Source organism: Pavona decussata, unplaced genomic scaffold, assembly GCF_977016875.1.
Source record: "Pavona decussata unplaced genomic scaffold, jaPavDecu1.1 SCAFFOLD_300, whole genome shotgun sequence".
NCBI lineage: Eukaryota > Metazoa > Cnidaria > Anthozoa > Scleractinia > Agariciidae > Pavona > Pavona decussata.
Window position 1 is genome coordinate 1,613,765 of NW_028145697.1, and position 18,121 is coordinate 1,631,885.

General features: G+C 39.5%; 1 protein-coding gene across 2 annotated transcripts in view; it reads left to right on the forward strand.

Annotated features, from left to right (window-relative positions):
* The window catches only part of LOC146454547 (uncharacterized), a 76,124-nt gene extending 59,767 nt beyond the window's left edge, over window positions 1–16,357 (forward strand). Inside the window, exons 18-28 of one of the 2 annotated variants that reach the window (XM_085095329.1) lie at window positions 588–779; window positions 1,892–2,140; window positions 4,086–4,265; window positions 5,649–5,852; window positions 8,445–8,684; window positions 9,094–9,330; window positions 11,568–11,777; window positions 12,794–13,279; window positions 13,624–13,782; window positions 15,346–15,465; window positions 16,144–16,357. In XM_085095329.1, coding sequence (XP_084951455.1) covers window positions 588–779; window positions 1,892–2,140; window positions 4,086–4,265; window positions 5,649–5,852; window positions 8,445–8,684; window positions 9,094–9,330; window positions 11,568–11,777; window positions 12,794–13,279; window positions 13,624–13,782; window positions 15,346–15,465; window positions 16,144–16,145 — 2,279 coding nt within the window. In that variant the 3' untranslated portion in view covers window positions 16,146–16,357. The remainder of the gene's footprint in view (window positions 1–587; window positions 780–1,891; window positions 2,141–4,085; window positions 4,266–5,648; window positions 5,853–8,444; window positions 8,685–9,093; window positions 9,331–11,567; window positions 11,778–12,793; window positions 13,280–13,623; window positions 13,783–15,345; window positions 15,466–16,143) is intronic. The other variant, XM_085095330.1, reaches the window with a different exon arrangement.
* Window positions 16,358–18,121: the final 1,764 nt, after the last annotated feature.

Sequence of the window (18,121 nt, forward strand, 5' to 3'; positions counted from 1 at the left end):
GAGCGGGAGAATAATAGGCCATTTCCGAGTTGCTGTGAACCTCACTATGAAAGCGAGGCTAAGTGCAAAACTTTTCATATGAAAATTAATTTTGGTTGCATATGAATGAAAACTTATTTTCATAACAAAAACTTTGCACTTAGCCTCGCTTTCATAATGAGGTTCAAAGCAACTCGGAAATGGTCTATTGTTAGGATTCAGTTTTGAATATTTTATCAGTTGGGTAGTTAGCCAGCAATTAAGTTACGTATTCTAACTGAATTATTTAAAATTGTTCAGTTGAAAACCAAAAAGTTTCTAACAATGTTCATCAGGTGCTTTTGAGTTGGAAGATTTCGTTTTTCGTGGGTGGAATCCCCATTACCAACGGGCCATCCAAAAATGTCTTTGGACACAGCAACATTAGCAAAATGCTGCCAGGCGCTAACTAGTATATACAAGTCCGCCGGTCAAATATCCCCAAGCAACCGTTTGAGAGACCCCCACCCCCCACCCCAGTCCTCCCAAAGACAGTTGCTATATGTTTCCTTCGCTTCTATGTTACTTATTTGATACTTAACAATGTATTAACCTTTTGTTTTTTGAAGTAATCAAATGCAGTGCTCTTGCCCCTCCTGCTACTGTTTCTATATCGCCACCTTCATGTCTATCAGCGAGCACTTATGGGGAGAAGTGCAAGTTTTCCTGTCCAAAGCCTGGTTACGTTCTAAGAGGAACTCCTTCTAGGGTGTGTAAAAGTGACGGAAAGTGGACTGGAACTGATGATACATTCTGCAGAGGTAGTGTTCCCCCATTAGCATAATTAAAGCTATTCCTCATGTTGAGAATTGCCCAGAACGACTTCTATTATTTTGTTGTTGTTGTCAGGAAATGGGTGGTCTTTAGCTAGCCACTGAGTTTAAGGCCATTTGATAAAATCTTATCGTTGAGCCTCAAAGGAGACTTTTGTCCACCATATTGTTGCTATGGGAAATTTCTAACCATACTGTTGCTATGGGAAGTCACTTACCATCACATGTTGAAAACATTGGCTCTCGTAGGAATCTTTATAGAAATGTTTCCAATTATGTTTCGATTCACGGCTGCATTTAACTGGTCCTGCGCCCACAAAAAAAAACCCTTAGAATAATGTCAATAGTTCCAGTAGTAAACAACTGTCAAGTTGCGAAACGTGGCTTACTGATTTCTTTAAATTCGTAGTACAGAAGTTATGACGTAATCAGTGCATCAATGTATACATTGCACACTGTGGGATTTCTATTTTTTATTCATTTTTTAGCATTTAATCACTTGGTGATATATAGTGGTAATAGGAATGAGTGGAGTCCAATTCGGTCTATAACCATACGAGTGATTAACCAAATCGGACGACCGCGCAGCTGGAGTCCGATTTGTTTAATCACGAGTCCTGTTACCAATTAATCATAACTCTAACAAAATTGGAGGAAAAAGCCAAAAGTTTAACTTTTTGGTGAATAAATTAGAGGACAATTGTTGATTAAGTTTCGAGATCGATTTAATATTACAGCGCGCCCAAATGATACGTACTGTCCAATTAAACAACGCATGACGCGTACGCTGTCCTATTAATGCTCAAATCATGGCTACTGATAGCCAATCAGATTCGAGAATCTTGTTTTAGTTATTATTTAGAGTTAGATTTTAAGTAATTTTTAAGTATGAAATAATTTAAAAAGCTGTGTAGTTCCTCTGAGGCCACATAGGTTACGCTGTGTGCCCCATGTGGTTTATTATTAGCATTTTTACGTTTTTCACTGCATAATAATAATAAATTAAATTAGCCCCTCTAAGGGCTTTAATTAGGCAATATTAAAATATAAAACAGAAATCAATTGCCAACCACTAATTTAACAAATCTGGACGTTTTTAGATTACATGGCCCCTTCTTTCAACACCACATGTCCCACGCATATGGTATTTTATGTACCCAAATGTTCGTCCACTGGGCTAGTCTCATGGAGTGAGCCAATAGCGACTGACAACTCTGGTCATGTGAACATCAGCCTGCCAGCTATACGGCCTCCAGCCAAACTGAGTATTGGTCTGTATACTATTCACTATTCAGCAGCAGATGACGAGGGAAATACAGAAAACTGCAGCTTTGTTGTACAAGTGGCAAGTAAGGGCCTTTTTCTTATTAGCTTAGTATGTATTATTTAATTTTCTTAAAAGAAAATGCTATCTTAGACCCATGCAAATCCCTTACGATTTGATACCTTTATTCTTTGATACCTTTATTCTAATTAGCCCAACTAACATGTTGCACTAAACTTTGAAGACCAAAGTTGGCTTCACTGACTTAAAATATGCTCTTTTCTATCATACTTGTTATGAAATACTTGAAGTTGCTGTGAAAAGTATTACTTCTATGTGTATAAATATTTAAAATCAAAGGCTCCTGTGAGCCAACTCGTGAATGCAGAAGTAAACAGTGGTAAAGAAATAAAAAACGCGCCGAGTGCATTGTTGAGATATATAAGCACGCGGAAATTTTTAAGAACACGAGAGAAGTGCAGAGAGGCACGAGCCGTAGCCGAGTGCCTCTCTGCACTTCTCGAGTGTTCTTAAAAATTCCCAAGTGCTTATATAACTCAACAATGCACGAGGAACAAGTTTTTTATTAAAATTCCCAAGTGCTTATATAACTCAACAATGCACGAGGAACAAGTTTTTTATTTCTTTTATAAAATATAAACAATCGCAACTCCTCAGACAAGTGCGAATTTTAATGAATCGACATCAAGTTTCTCCTTACGCGAGATAACGCGTAATTTAATAGCGCGCGCTCTTGCCGATCACGACACGATCACGACAGGGCACGCGACAGCGCGCGCAATCAAGTAAAAAGTCAAACTGTTTTAGTTTTTCGTCTCGTCGTAAGCAAGTTCAAGAAGTTAACTACAAGTCAAGTTTAAGTTTTAAGGTGTTGAGAGACAAGTTTAAGTTAATTAAAAGTCTGGAAACATCAGTACAAGAGACTGTTCTTTGCGAATCGCTGGAGTGACAGCGCATTCTGTCTCTGAATTTCTCAGATTTTTCACAGGCAAAAAAATCTGACGTGTGCTCCGTGCATATGTACAATTATAATGCACGCACCATACGTATGCTTCGTGCATTGTGGAGTTATACAGAACTCGGTTTGACCAATCACAGTGCTTGCTTGACCCTGGCTATTTTATAACAAAGCATAAAACATGGACTCGAAATATAAGCCATGAACTCTTAATAAGGGGCCTCACGGGCATTTTATTCCGCATAGTAAGCGCACTATTCCACTAGACAACATGTCCAGGACTTAAGGAGAGATTAATTTTTGCATTTATAAGTTTTTGAGGGTGTCGAACTATCTCGCAACCGTGGCGCTACGATTTTAACGGTCAAATCACTTCGGACCGCCAAAAAAGAATACGCGAATGAGCGCTAGCAGGGAACACCGTCAGACGTTTCTCCTTCGTATTTTCTCCTTCCATTTTGCACGAAATCCCTTTTGACTTGGACGACAAACTCGGCCTTGAGCGGCTTTCAACGCGGCACTTTCAGTCACCAAAATAAAAGTTGCCCCTTAGTTTCGGTAAATGGAATAGGTGTTAGCAGACAACACACCCACGAGCTGTTTTCTTTTAAGAATAAGTTATTCGTTGAGTTGATATTAAGCCATTGCAGTGCAATTTACAGGAAACACATTTCACACGCTGCAACATTGCGAAGGAATCCCATTTTCCTACGATGGGAGCACATGCAAGTTTTCTCGCAACCAGTCTTGCAACGGTGTTGCGTTACAAGTTGCCTGAAAAAATTCCCACGTCACAGCACCCGGAGACTTGCGCACGACCACACTCGTGGCACAGCGTGCTATCACATGCACACTTCGTGTACCCATAACATACCCTGAACAAAGGAGTCAAACGTTGCTAGTAAATTTGATTTGGGTTTTCCTTAGAAAATTTCATAACGTTAACTTAGAAAGTTATCCTCTTGCTGCAATGCACGTTAATTTCCAAAGTTAACAAATCTTGAAAGATAACCTGAGTACTAATGATATCCCAAAAATTACACATCTCCAGGAACGACCTGCCCAGTCCCCCAGCCTCCCACCCATGGTTACATAGCCTCTCTTTCTTGTGGATGGTCATTTGGGTCCCAGGCGTTTCTCTCCTGTAATCAGGGATATCGGCTGGTTGGGGCACGTGTGCTGTCCTGTGAAGAAGATGGTAAATGGTCAGACAACGCAGTAACGTGCGAAGGTGAGCCAGGAAAAACCAGCAACTACATGCCTAAAAATAAATAAATAACCGAGTTAGACGAAACAAACAACAAATAAGGACATCAATTATAATTAAAGAGGCCAAAACATACAACGCCGTTGCGAAAACTCTTTAAACTTGAAAACGAAGTGTTAATGCCTTGTTAAGAACGTAACGGATTTTTGCTGATTTTTCTTACTAATTATGCTACTTTAAATCAGTTTTTAACCTCAAAATAGGCCCGTAGTGCGTGACTATCAGGCTTTCTGTAAGGTTTCAATCGGGCGGTAACGACCAAAGCGCGTTACTTGGGCTCGTTTGTATAAAATGTCCACCTTAGTACTCACTTAAGTAGACTACTTAAGTTCTGGTTACGGCTGGTACTTTTTTAAATGTGTTGCATAAAGTACAAGTATCGTTCTCGCAAGTGGACAACTTACGGGTCCACTTGCACGTACACTTGTGTGAATTCTTGAAGTGAAACCGTCAATCTGTTCAAAGCGCTCCGTCACGTTTCCACAGTGGCCATGCAGGTCAAGAGAGGATGAAGGTACATCCTCTCTTGTGCATGTCTAATACAAAAATGTGAGTTATGTTCAGTCTTTATTGTGTGTTAAAAAAAAAAACAGGACAGAAAAGTATGACACAAGAATGCATTTATATTTGAATATTAACCATTTTTCTAACGTGATTTTACTTAAAATCATCGTTAGTTAATTCTCAGGAAATTGATGTCATTCACGAATTTGATTTGGTTCTTCTCTACGAAGTCGTCAAAGCCAATTTTAAAAGGGCACCTTTCCTCTAAGAAATCACGCAATGAAATGGAACTTGTAGAATTTGATAAATAAAGTTTGATGCACGACTGATACCTGAAACGACTTTTAAGAAATTAAAAAATGCAACCTTAATCAACTATAATTTCATAATTTTGTATTTTTGTAGCGTAAAAATAAAGAAGAAGAAGTGTTTAAAAAAAATTGCTTTCGCCAAGAGATATACTTTCTGTGATGGTGAAAGCAAGAGGGAAATCTTGCCAATGCGACCAGTCCTTTATACTAGCGGACAAATTAGGCTCTCCCACATGATTGGCTGTTATGTCACATGACAGACCACCATCGGATTAACAAATATGTGCCTAGACTACAATTGGTCAATGTGTCGACATAAATAACATCATGCCTTGACTTGATGTTTGGTTATTCGTAAACTCATCGCGCCAAGAAGCAAATTGCAAAATTACTGAAAAGAATATTAATACTAACAAGTGACAGTAACTGTATCCTGCTTGCAAACACTTAAATATGAAATCAGTGCAAACCATTTTTCGAAATTTTTCGACCAGGGAACTTAAAAGTAATAATGCTTCTCTTTCCTTTTCAGTTATCACTTGCCCAGTCATCGCCGCGCCATCTCAGGGAATGGTATCTCCTGTCGAATGCGAGAAATCGCTTGGCTTAAATTATAAAACAGAATGCTATTTTGCTTGTAACCTGACAAACGGCTATCAGCTGGAAGGTCCGAAAAGTATTTCTTGCCTTGAAAATGGTTCTTGGAGTGCAGACGTCAGAGAAGTGATCTGCAAAGGTATAACAGATGCCGGACGTCAAAGATTCAATAAGTCGTTCTATTAGTATCAATCGATATATCCCTCCTGAAATATATCACTTAGAAGGGTATAACTCTTATCCACAGCTGAGAAATTTTTAGAACCCGAAGACCAAATCAGAGTTTACTTACTTATATGGATGTAAAAAAAATACGCCCGTGTTGCGAGTGGTGTGTAGCAAAAAGAGTCTCTCGATGTGTGATGTCGATGCAAAACTGAAGCAAATTTATGAGATATTTTTGGGAAGCCAGATTTGATCAGAAGAAAACTTTATGACAGAGAGGCAAAAGTCGATAACACTTAACTGATGGAAGTGCATAGATAGGACAAAGCAAGCGATCTTCAATACATTTCACGGGTTTCTTTCCCTGATCAGTTATTGCAAGAACTCTCACCTATAACGAGCAATGAAAAAACGAGGACACGAAAAGGCAGGGGAAACGAGTGCAGAAGGCAAAGAACATCAAGACAGATACAGACGAACCTGTATTAAGCGGTCACCCTCGGGGAATGGCTAAGTGACCGCTTAATACGGGTTACACAGAATACATGTCAAACACAACAAAAACATGTTATGTAACATTTGATTAAGAATGATTTATTATTCAGTAAGTGACACAGGCATACTCGGAAAAAAATCCGAGTGCTCCTATCAGGAGTCGAACCTAAGACCTTCCAATTACTTGTTCGGGTGCTCTAACACTGAGCTACAGGAGACTCGTGGGAGCTAAAGCCATTAAACTAGGTTCATGGGACAAACATCCTGCATAGTGCTAGGATTGGAATGTCATGTATGGCATATGTGCAATGGAATAAATGTGATGGAATATGTTAAGCCTAGTGAATAAATGAGAATGAATTCCGAGTATGACTGTGTCACTGAATAAGTAAGTAATCGAAAGGTCTTAGGTTTGACTCCTGATAGGAGCACTCGGAATTTTTTTTTTTTTTTCGAGTATGCCTGTGTCATTTACTGAATAATAAATCATTCTCATTTATTCACCAGGCTAAACATATTCCATCACATTTGTTGGCTTCACACTACAAGCTAAGTTAGTTTCAAGTACGCACTTGATTCAAGTGCACTTGAAAATCTCAAGTCGCACTTTAGAAAACTTGGCTTCACACCTGGCGACAAAGTATACACTTGAAGTAAAAGCTGTCAATCATCTTTCGCCGTTAAAATCAGAAATGCGATTGCTCGCCGGGAAATCCTGGAGCCTTTGCAACGGAAAAACATTTTATGTTGTTTACTCTTTATTTTGTCTTTAATTTTAAGTCAGAGAGTTTTAACATTACAGGAAATGCATAGGTACTTCATTGTTTACGAGAACTTGGCGATAAAACAAAAGAACAGGCGACATCTTCTGAACTGAAAGTCGATGGTTCAGGCTGTCTCTAAAGATGAAATTCAAATAAGATCGTAAGTTTAACTATTTGTATCGGCTTTTCCTTCTTTTTTGTGTTTACTTACATAAAAGACTGTCCCATGGACTCCTCAAACTGCGAGGCGTATCTCCAGCCATCCATTTTGATTTTTTTGGATTAATTTTAGTTCACGGCAAAATGTTTATCTGTCCTGGCACCGCAGCAAGTGGCTTTCAGTTGGTTTCCGTTTTCCTATTGGTCAAGTACGTTCTCAAGTGTGGTGTTGGCCATACTTGGCGGTGTACTTCGGCTTCTTTGAACTACGAACGTTTCCATGGTCACTAAGTAAAGTTCAAGTTGATAGCTTTTACCCCTTCACACTCAAAGTAGGTTTCAAGTGCACTTAGATTATACTTACAAGCTCTGGTGTGAAGCCGCATATTTATTCCAACATTTGATTACTTGTGCCACGGTTTCAGTTTCTGTGCTCACGTAAAAAATCACTCGGTTAGGAAACTGCAGCGATATAATGATATTACAAAGGAGAACATGGTATAGAAACGGGCTAATGAAACATTAGCGCCAAGATCCTACAGTCAATATTGTAGGTCGCTAGAAATTTAATGCTTGGCACGCTATTTGTTACCGCATTTGAATGCTTTTCTTTAACAAAGTGACCGTTTACAACAGGTCAAGACAATAGAAGCAGCTCGTTGGGACTTGTTAAAGAATGACCGCGACCGCTTAATAGAGGTGACCGTTTAATAGCAGTAACTAAGGGACGTAATTTTCGGGACTTTGAGAACTGACCGCTTAATAGAGGGTAAAAAGGTTAAAAAGGCTGAGCTTTTCGTCGTCTTCTCTTTCTTTATTTTTTATTTATTTATTTGGTTTTTACTCTGTAAACCTCGCCATTCAAAGAAATGGAATCTTCAATGACTTTTCTATTTGGCATATAAAAACAAAGCTGAGCAATTTTGCAAGGCTCTCTACTTCTTGCTTTGAGCGCGAGGCGGTTCGGCCGCATTATAAATAAAGGACTTAAAATTTCCATGATTTTTATTGGTCGTGTAATAATCCCTGGCTTTGTTTTGGTCATAAGCTTGAATTTAGAAGTTATAAGGTAATATGCTTCTGATTCCTTTGATAAAATTATTTTACTGTTCTCACGTTATTTGTAAAAGTTGTTGTCTTCTCAACAGACATTCAACCTCCCAGCATTCAGTGCCCAGCTAGCCTGGAAGTTCTAACAGAAAAAGATAAATCATACGCAATAGTGATGTGGCAGCTTCCAGTCCCCACCGACAACTCCAATGAGCAATTAAACCTCACCGGTTTACGTCCACCTCAGCAGTTGCAAGTTGGTCACACCAAAATCGTTTATCATGTTGAAGACTCAGCGGGGCTGAACAAGAGCTGTGTATTCTCCGTTGAAGTGAAAGGTACCGCTATTGATAAAGCTAAACAGTAGAATCTACTAGAATATATTGCGATATGAGTACCTGGTGAATAGAACAAAGCAGAATGGGATAGGATAGGACAGGAAGGCTTAGGATATGACTGGATGGGACGGGATGGAATAGCATAAGATGGGATAGGATAGGATAGCCTGAAAGCATGATGTGATGGAATGGAATGGAGTAGTGTGGCATTCGTTAGATTATGAGATTTTACCATCAGACAACTGAAACAATTAGGCAAACCATAGAAGGTAAGGGGAACGAAAACACGAACAAAAGAGAGGAACAGAGTGGAGTAGCATATAAGAGTGACATGCGATGAAATAAACTGGCACAAAGGAAATATGACTGAATCATTACTACAAGAACTCGTTGTTTATTTCTTAAACAGACGTTGAGCCACCCAAAGTTGATCCCTGTCCAGCTGATATCAGGATCATTTCCCCAGCGCAATGGCATAAGCTGATATTACCCGCAGTTAAAATTACGGATAACGTGGGAGTTCATCTTTTCAAGACCAATGTTGTTAACGGAAGCGAAGTCACATGGGGAGAATATAACATCACTTACACTGCATCGGATCAGGCGGGAAATACAGCGCACTGCAGTTTTCTTTTAACGGTTGCTGGTATGTTAATAAATTAAATCTAGAAGAAATGATAACGTTAACAACGATTTTAGTTTGACCTGTTGGCGTTTACAGGCTCAAGTTCTCGGAGCGCTTTAGTGTTTTGTTGTTGTTAATAGCTGTCGCGAGTTGCGCTGTTCATTTGACATTCCTCCTTAGAGCTTAAGAGTCGGCAAAATATTACATACTCAGAGACCAGATAGGTGTGTGGAATTACCTCCTTAACTAGTATTATGGTATTCGAGTTAAAAACATCTGACTTTCCATGACCCACTCGGGTATCATTTTTCTCAATTGAACTTGTCCAAGTTCAAAAAGCCTGCTGAAACTTAAGATAACGATAAGATAAGATAATTTATTTTATGTCAAATACACAGGGAGCGGTTTCCCAGTCTCCCGAGCCAGAGGCTCATGATATGTGTTTTTGACCAGCTAAAAAACTTGAAATTAAACAATAGAAGTCCTGTTATCTGTATGATAATAACTAGCAAAGGATTACTTGTCTAACACTAACTCCTTAAATGCATGAAACAACCACAGGTTTGTGTATAGCTGTCAATTTTTAGACACAGAAATTTTGTATCTGCGAAAACGCAAGAGATAGGCCATTATTGTAGCTAACCAAGAACACACAACCATGACTGAAGTTGCTAGAGGACTTACATTTCATGGAGATGTTCTATTTTCTCTGCCACAACACGAGTCGCGTCATTAGTTGTGTGCTCCGCTGTTGAAGCTCTTCCATTGCTAATCCATAGTAGAATGTATTAGGCAATTCCTGTAACTTGTGGTGTAGTATGGGTAGCCAAAGTGGCATCATACAATTACAGCTGCTTGAGATCTGTAGATCGCATTGGTGATATCAGTTCAGAGCAATGTTCTTAAATAGCCAAATTGCTTAATCCCACTCTCGAGCAGAACCCGTGAAATGCATCATATAATAGATGGTTGTAAAGGACGTAAAGAAATCCAATTCACTTTTTTGTCTGCCCTTTGATGAGACTTTAGCAAGAAGCTAACAACAACAACAACAACAACAAGGTTTATTTGCATGACTATAACAGATACAGTATTGCAAAAGCTATTCATAACTAATTATTGATTCGTTAACTAATTCGTGACATTTACAAGTGATGACGTCGGATACTATATAGGAAGAAGGGATGGCACAGTGGTAAGATCACTCACCTCCCATCATTAGGGAGCTTAAGCAACGACGACGGCGACGGCAACGACAACGCCGCAAAACAATAGGTTTAATGAGCAAAAACAATCGCTTTGCACGTGCGTTTTACATTTTGGTACATTTCTTTGCCGTCCTCTGCAAAACAACAACGTGAAATGACCACATTTAAGGTTTTGTGGAGAACGTGAACGCAAGACGGTGAATTTTTCATTTTCTTTCTTAACTTGTACGCCACTCTTACCAATTTGGTTCCTGCATAGTTCGTCATTTTTGTAAAAGTTGAGCGAGTTGAAATAATCGCGAAGTAGCACAAATGAAGTAAAGATATATTTTCGGGTGACGTTTTCGTTGCCGTTGCCCTCGTCATTGCTTAAGCTCCCTATTGTGGTTCTGGTTCGATTCCCGGACTCGGCGTCATATGTGGGTTGTGTTTTGTGTTGGTTCTCGTCCTTGCTCTGAGAGGTTTTTCCCCAGGTTCTCCGGTTTTCCCCTCTCCTCAAAAAACAACATTTCCAAATTCCAATTCTATCCGGAATCTGAGGGCCAAAAAGTTGTCAGTCGTAACACACTGTTAAGTGTCACCCTCGTCAAACAAAGTTTAATTTATTAATATATGTTGTCCTGTCTGTTCAAAATATGCATTATCCATGTTGCCTGCGTGTCATTCAACGGCGAATATTAGCCTTTTTTCTCTGATGATCATGACGTAAATGCAAATAATCTTGAAAGTTTGGATTTCGTTCCTACTTTCCCATTTTAATATTCTCATCTTCTTTTCCCGCCCAGGAATGTCATACAGTAATCTCAACAAAGAAATTAAACTTGAAAAGAATTTTTTTTCTGTTTTTTGTCTACTACTAGGAAAAGCAATGACCGATATCAGTTAAAAGTGTTCTGAGACCTGCTAGCCTCGTTTAAGGTGCAATCATCCTCGCATACTTAATTTTAAGGTTCTTGTCCGACTACTCCCTAAATGCATTCAATTGTACACCAGTCTTACGCAGACCTCACCGACCTGAAACTAGTTGTTGTGTTTATTTCTCTATTTCAGACTCCCCGTGTGCTGATTTACAAGCCCCACTGAACGGAGCCAAGGCGTGCGAGACATGGCTAGCTGGGATGGCATGCACAGTGCATTGTAACAAGGGATACGGGTTTGCCAACAATCCAGATCCTGTGTATTATTGCAATCCGAGCGGCAAATGGTGGAACGCTAAGGCGAAAAAAGGAGAGACGACACCTGCTCTTCCCGATTGTTCAAGTAAGAAACACAATATATAAACTTGGTTTGCAGAACCATGTGATGATTTAATTACAGTCACAACTAGTCAAGAGTTGTTCCTGAAACCAAATTAAACCCAACTAATCTGGTTTGGGAAATTTGTCTACTTGGGCATCTCCGCTAGTAAAATAAGGCAAGATGAAAACTAGTCCTGAAGAGCGGTGTTAACCCTACCTAGACTGGGAGGGATCTCTCTCCTGCGCCCAATTTGATCTTCAATAACTTTTCATGATATTTTAGCAAACGCCATGAAACCTCACGACTTTTTACAGAATTTATCTGAGAACAAGTTGATGTGGTCGGTTATTTTTCATTGACTAGAAATGACAACCAATTTGTGACAGGCAGTTTTTTCAGAAGATGGTAAATCCCTTTTTAAAATGAGGAAAACTTACTTTTCTTACAGTACCTTTAAAGTTTTTACTCAAAGCGGTGTTGCTTTAATGGTTTTGATTATTTTTCGTTCAATTTTGGTGCCTTTCTGAAGTTTGGGTGAAATCCGCAAATCCAAGATGGCAGTCATGGCCCCGTCATATGTCGTCATAAGTTCTGATTGTGGACGTGGAAGGAAACATCTTGATACATACTAGTCATCCTCCAAGTGTCATTGTCCTAGCCTCAATAGTCTTTGAGTTATGGAAGGGGAGGAGGGGAGACCAGCCCTGAGAAAGGGTTAACAAAATAAAATTTAAACCCATATGCCGTCAACAGAGGAAAGTATGAACATTTTGCACACGGTCTCTAAAAGAACATTCCCAAAGCATAAGGAATGTACAGACTCAGTCAAACAATATCAGACGTGCAAGCAAGGGCCAATCGGGGCTCTTTTGTTCATATATACTCGTTTTCCCCACGCTTAGCACTGACAATTTGCATGCCTTTCAAATAAGTTGTCTTCGTTAACTCCGTTCCTTGCGTTTATTTATTAGTCAATCAGCTAGCAGATTTGGTTATTTTGGTTCTAGATTAGGAGCACCTTTCCGATTTCATTACAGAAACGCACATACCCAAAGAAGCAATTGTAAATGGACAGTACCACTACCTCGTTGACAAGTGTGGTGGAGAGCAAATGAAGGAGCAGATTGCCAGGAACTTCATCAACTTGCTTATTAGGAGTCCCTTTGGCCAGGCTGGTGCTTGCAATAGCGCATTACACTGTAAGATCGAAAACGTGAGGGTTCACTGCGGAAAGCAAAGTCGTCCAAAGAGAAATGCAGTTGGAAGCAAAAACACTTCAACAGTTCCTGTGACTGTTAGTTTTAGTTTGAAAGTCGCTTTGGTTAGCTTTAGCAACGAGTCATTTGATCTCAACAAGACTTCTCGTCAAATATCAAATAATGTTCTGGCAGGCTTGGAAAAAGCGGACATGAATCTGAATGTCAGTGGAGTCACCATGGTAACAGACCCATCACGACCTCCTCAAGTTCTTTTCGCTCGTCTTATTTGTGGCAAGGGACAAGTGCATAGCGTAGATTCTTGTGGTGAGGAATGTAATTCCATGTCAAAATTGTATGTTTAGACATTGCAGATGCAACTTGTTTAACTCTCAGTTCTTGGAAGAATCGAGTTCGTGAATAAATCAAGCACACTATTTACCACGCTAGTTAGTCCTTAACAAGTAGCACACCCAGAGCTCAAACATTGTCATTACCCTGTTTCATTATGGCTGGGTAAGCGAGATACTAAGGATGCGTTCAGGAGAGATGTTCTCGTTTGATAACTTGTGTATTCCTGGTCTATGCTTTCTCATCCCAAAGAGCCATTGCATGTGCTTAAAGTGATGCGTGTAAAAGTGGTTCTCATAATTATTTCTTATTCAAACTAGTCAACTGTCCTGTTGGCTATTTCTTCAATGGCACCAGCTGTCAGGCATGCGCAGTGGACCAGTATCAGGATCAAGAGGCGCAGACCTCCTGCATTCCTTGTCCAGCTGGGACGTCAACCATAGGCCAGGAAGCATCGAAACGGCTTCAGGACTGTCGAGGTCTGCTTATTGTATGTTATATTCTATTTTTTATCTTTTAAGTCACCCTCGTTGTGACAGTTTGAACTTGTATTTTGTTTATGTTCCAGAATTTGCCACCAAAATTACACAACGACCATAATAATAATAATAAAAATAATAATAATAATAATTTCAAGCCTTTTCTAATATTATTTTGAATTGATTTTCCCAGTTTATTACACGATTTTATTGTAAATTTAGACGCAGGGCTAGTCACGGGTTCCTGCCTAGCTCCTTTTGTGCAACCAATAAATACAATCGTGATCGGGAGCTCTTTTCAGAGCTCTTCGAAAACCCGCTCCGTCCGTTGATACTTCACATCGTGCCGCTGTACGTTAATGTTATAAACTCTACTTACGATTTTCAACTGAACGGAGAAGGTATATGGAAATCATTGTGGAGGGACGTTTGCTGGAAACCGGCTAATTTGTTCGACCATCCTTTCCTTTGCCTACAAATTAGAGGAATGTGGTCGCGAGCGCGAATGTTCTATTTAAAGCTTCTCTTTTTTCGCAACAAAGAAAAGGCAAGCGCGCGCGAGGTTTTTCGAGCATAAGCTACTCAAGATTCAGGCGCGACAAGAATATGTTCGAATGCCTGCGAAGGCGCCACATTTGTTGCCGTGGGTTTGGCGGAAGGTAAGACCTGCCCTATTCACAATTAGTATAAAGCAGGCCAAACGGCCTTTCAAAAAATTCGATCTGTTATACTATTGAACGTTAATACACTTGCTGCCGGTGCGCACTTATTCAGCCATACTGTAAAGGTGCGATATTAAGAAACAATAGAATGAACAATAGCTCATGTGGCCATTGTCTTTAAGGTCCGACCTGACAAGTTAATGAGCTAAGCGGTATTCCCTGCAGAGCACGGCGCGCGTAGATTTTGACCAATGACAGTCACTCAGTTTACGCTTCACCGCTCATATTACAGATCTATAACTTTTGCCGTACAGTAAGTAAATGTCCCCAAAACAATAGGCATTCTGCGCGATGTTTTTTTATTTTATATCTGGCATTCAGACGTTAACGTAATGCCATAATATCCTTGCAAACCATCTGGGCTTGGTGATTTCCAGTTGGACATAAATAATAATAAAACATTGTTTGTATTTTCTGAGTCAAATAAAGGCAGTTTGGTTTATTGCCAACGAATGGAAGCGACACCACACCAGCTGTCGTTCTCGCTTAGTATACAGAAATAAAAGCAATCTTCTTTTTAAATCAGGCCTTGAAGAAAATAAGCTGTTGAGTATTTTTACAGGTTTAATTTAAAGAAAGATCCATGTTTAACTATATAAAACACAGGAGGAAGGCACATCGAGCGATAAAAAATTCAAAAATTTCCTGTTCGGCTGCTGAAAATCTTTTATTGGACTAAGCTCCTATCAGCAAAGTCACATTTAACGCAAGATCCTTGAGGGACTACTGCAACAAAAAACTTTTATTTCACCCTTTATTTCACAAGAGGCTACGGCTGGCGGAGGGTGTCGTACTCACACACTAAATCGGACAGTAATTGTTGTGTGATTTTTCTATCTAGAATGTGCAAATGATCCTGAATACAATCTGGACTGCAATAAAATGGCGCCAATTAAATCCTGGTGCAATGACCACGAGCAACTGACGAAGGAAAAGTGTGCTAAGTCTTGCGGCTGGTGTTGTAAGTTGAACAGAATCCTTTTAATTATCTCTTTAATCATATCACTTAAGTGGCATCTTGTTGTGTCTATCCATTAAATACTTAATGCCGTAAGAAATGAAGCAGAATAGGGAAATAGTTAAAAAGGAAAGGCAAATCACCTGTACCTGTGTTTCAGGGTGGGGGCCTAATCCATCCCTCACCACAGTACCTGAAGGTATATATCTACCACTGTGATCTCCGACCGTGTGATAAGCCTGTCCCATCTGCAAAGTGATTAAGCCATTTTTATATGATCACCTTCAATGGAACGCTCACGTTTTACCAATGGTAGAAAGGTTTCGATGCGTTCATACTTTCTCAGGCAGATGAAGCGCGCTGGTGTCGACCTCCCAAAGATCTTTTTTTTTCTTTTTTATGTCGCTTGCATTAGCCCAGTTACTGAGTACGCCTATCAATTGTAAAATTACCATGATGCATTGCCGCAGTACCTTTGATGAGTTAGAAAGCTAACGCTACTGCCTCGTACCCTGACGTCTATCTCATCATGCAAATTAGGGCGCAAAGGAAAGACGACCAGCAGATTCTGTTTTCAACATGGCAGAAGACTATGCAGCTTTTGAAAACGAACCTAGAGTAGTTCATTACGCATGTTTGGAGATGAAAGTTTCATCCATTCACGACGTTTTTCCTTTTCAGAAGCAAAGTTAACAGACGAATCGGAGGGCTTCGTTCATGGATTCACTGACTAACTTCTACAAAAGCCTCAAGAAATCCAATGTCAAATCAAATAAGCTGTGTTGTTAACTCGAGTTGTTAGAAAGCGTAGCCGTCCATACCTGTAGACGTTTATAAAGGAGTTTATTGGACGGATGAGGATACTACGACTCCCCCGTCTAAAAACTTCTGCATCAAAGGCTAAAAATTTCTTTGTTTGTTTTTTTCGTTGTTGTTGTTTTTCTTTGTTTTGAGTTTCTCTTGCAGTGTTTTTTTTGTTTTGTTTTTAAGATCGCATAGAAAAGAAACGCTGAAGTAAATTTTGAACAAAAAATACTAAATAAAGGCGGCGATTAAGAGAAATAAAAATTTTGCATAATTCATGATTAACGTCTTCCAAAATTATTTCATTTCCAGATTTTTTTTATTATTCAGGTCAGCCATAGAAATTATTTGATTTGATGAGCTCCAGTAACTGTGATATAGACATGCAAATGACCAAGCTCGTTTCCTAATTCGCTGAATTGCGTAAAATATCATTATTAATCCCCACTGATGGTAGGTTCCGAGTTAACTTGTGTACTTTTATAGCTTCGCTGAATTTACGGTCATCGGCCAATAAAGCCACTTGATGTTGCTTTGGTTGTTGTTGTTGTTAACTTCTATATAAAGAAATGCGGAAAGACCTCTTGGGAACAATTTATTAAATGTAATAAGATACAGACTATGCGTCTCAAAATAGCTTAGGCGGTATATGAAAGAGTCCAGAATGCCGTGAGACATCCGGGATCTTCCTACGATCTGGAGCGCTAAATATGAAAAGCTTTTGTCTGATTACAAAGAAAATGGAGAAACAGGGTGTACGTTTTGCTCCATTACAAAAAAATCCATGTATTTCTGCATTAGGCTCAGCGGGCTTTGACAGAAGAGGTGTTAACGAGTTATTATTTTAAGACCCGTTTGACTTTCGCCAGACTTGGAAAACTAGTACAAATTAGCTTCTAAAATTCGGGTTATTCGCTAATCTTAGTATGGAATAGCGCGCGTCACTGATGTATAGGGTGGCTTTTCTCCTCGAGGAAAAAATTCCCTGTCTTAGGTTTACTTGGGGAAAGTTACCCTCAAAACTAAGCTAGGAATTGGCGAAGTTTGGATTCAATACGACCGTGGAATTAGTACTGATAAACGACAATTATTAGAAGCTGTACCGTTATAAACTCCAAACAGCGCTCCAACATTTGACGTTAGGAAATGTACTGCAACCACGACTATGGCCATTGATATACCCTGAAAGTGAGATCTTTCAAATTTTAAAAGTCAACTCACCTGATAAAATAAACTTATTTGAAGTCTCAATGCAAAAGGTGTTAAAAAACATTGCTTTATTAACACGAGAGGAGATTGGCATTACGAGACTAGCGTCTGGTCCGCCGGCCCATTAGCACCAACTCACTGTCTCTACCGTGCTCTTGGAACTGACGCCAGGCCAAAATAAAGTTAATAACAAACAAAAAGAAAAGAAAGGAAAACCAAAACAAGCAAATAACAGCCTGCGTGCATTGGCATTGTCAGACAAGCTTCGGCCGAAATTACACGAGTAACTTGTCCCGCAACGAAGTGAGTTGCAGAAATGAAGGTTACATTATTTTACAGTCTTCAATCTTTTGGAACATTACGAGATACTTTTCAGGGCTTAGTATCTTTTCTGCAACTCACAATGCGGCGGTCAAAACAGACCACTTGGAGATCACTTTAAATTTCAAAAGTATTACTAAATATAGTCGAGGTTCATCCTACTGGAAATTAAACTCAAGCTTTTAGATAATCCTTTTTACATGCAATTCATCGAAAATTCGAACTCTTTTCCAAAAGGTAGCCTGAGGTCACCACTAAGTGAAAAGACCTACATCTAGCAGTTACCCCTCCCCTGACACTCACCACTGGCTGGATTGCTGTCTCT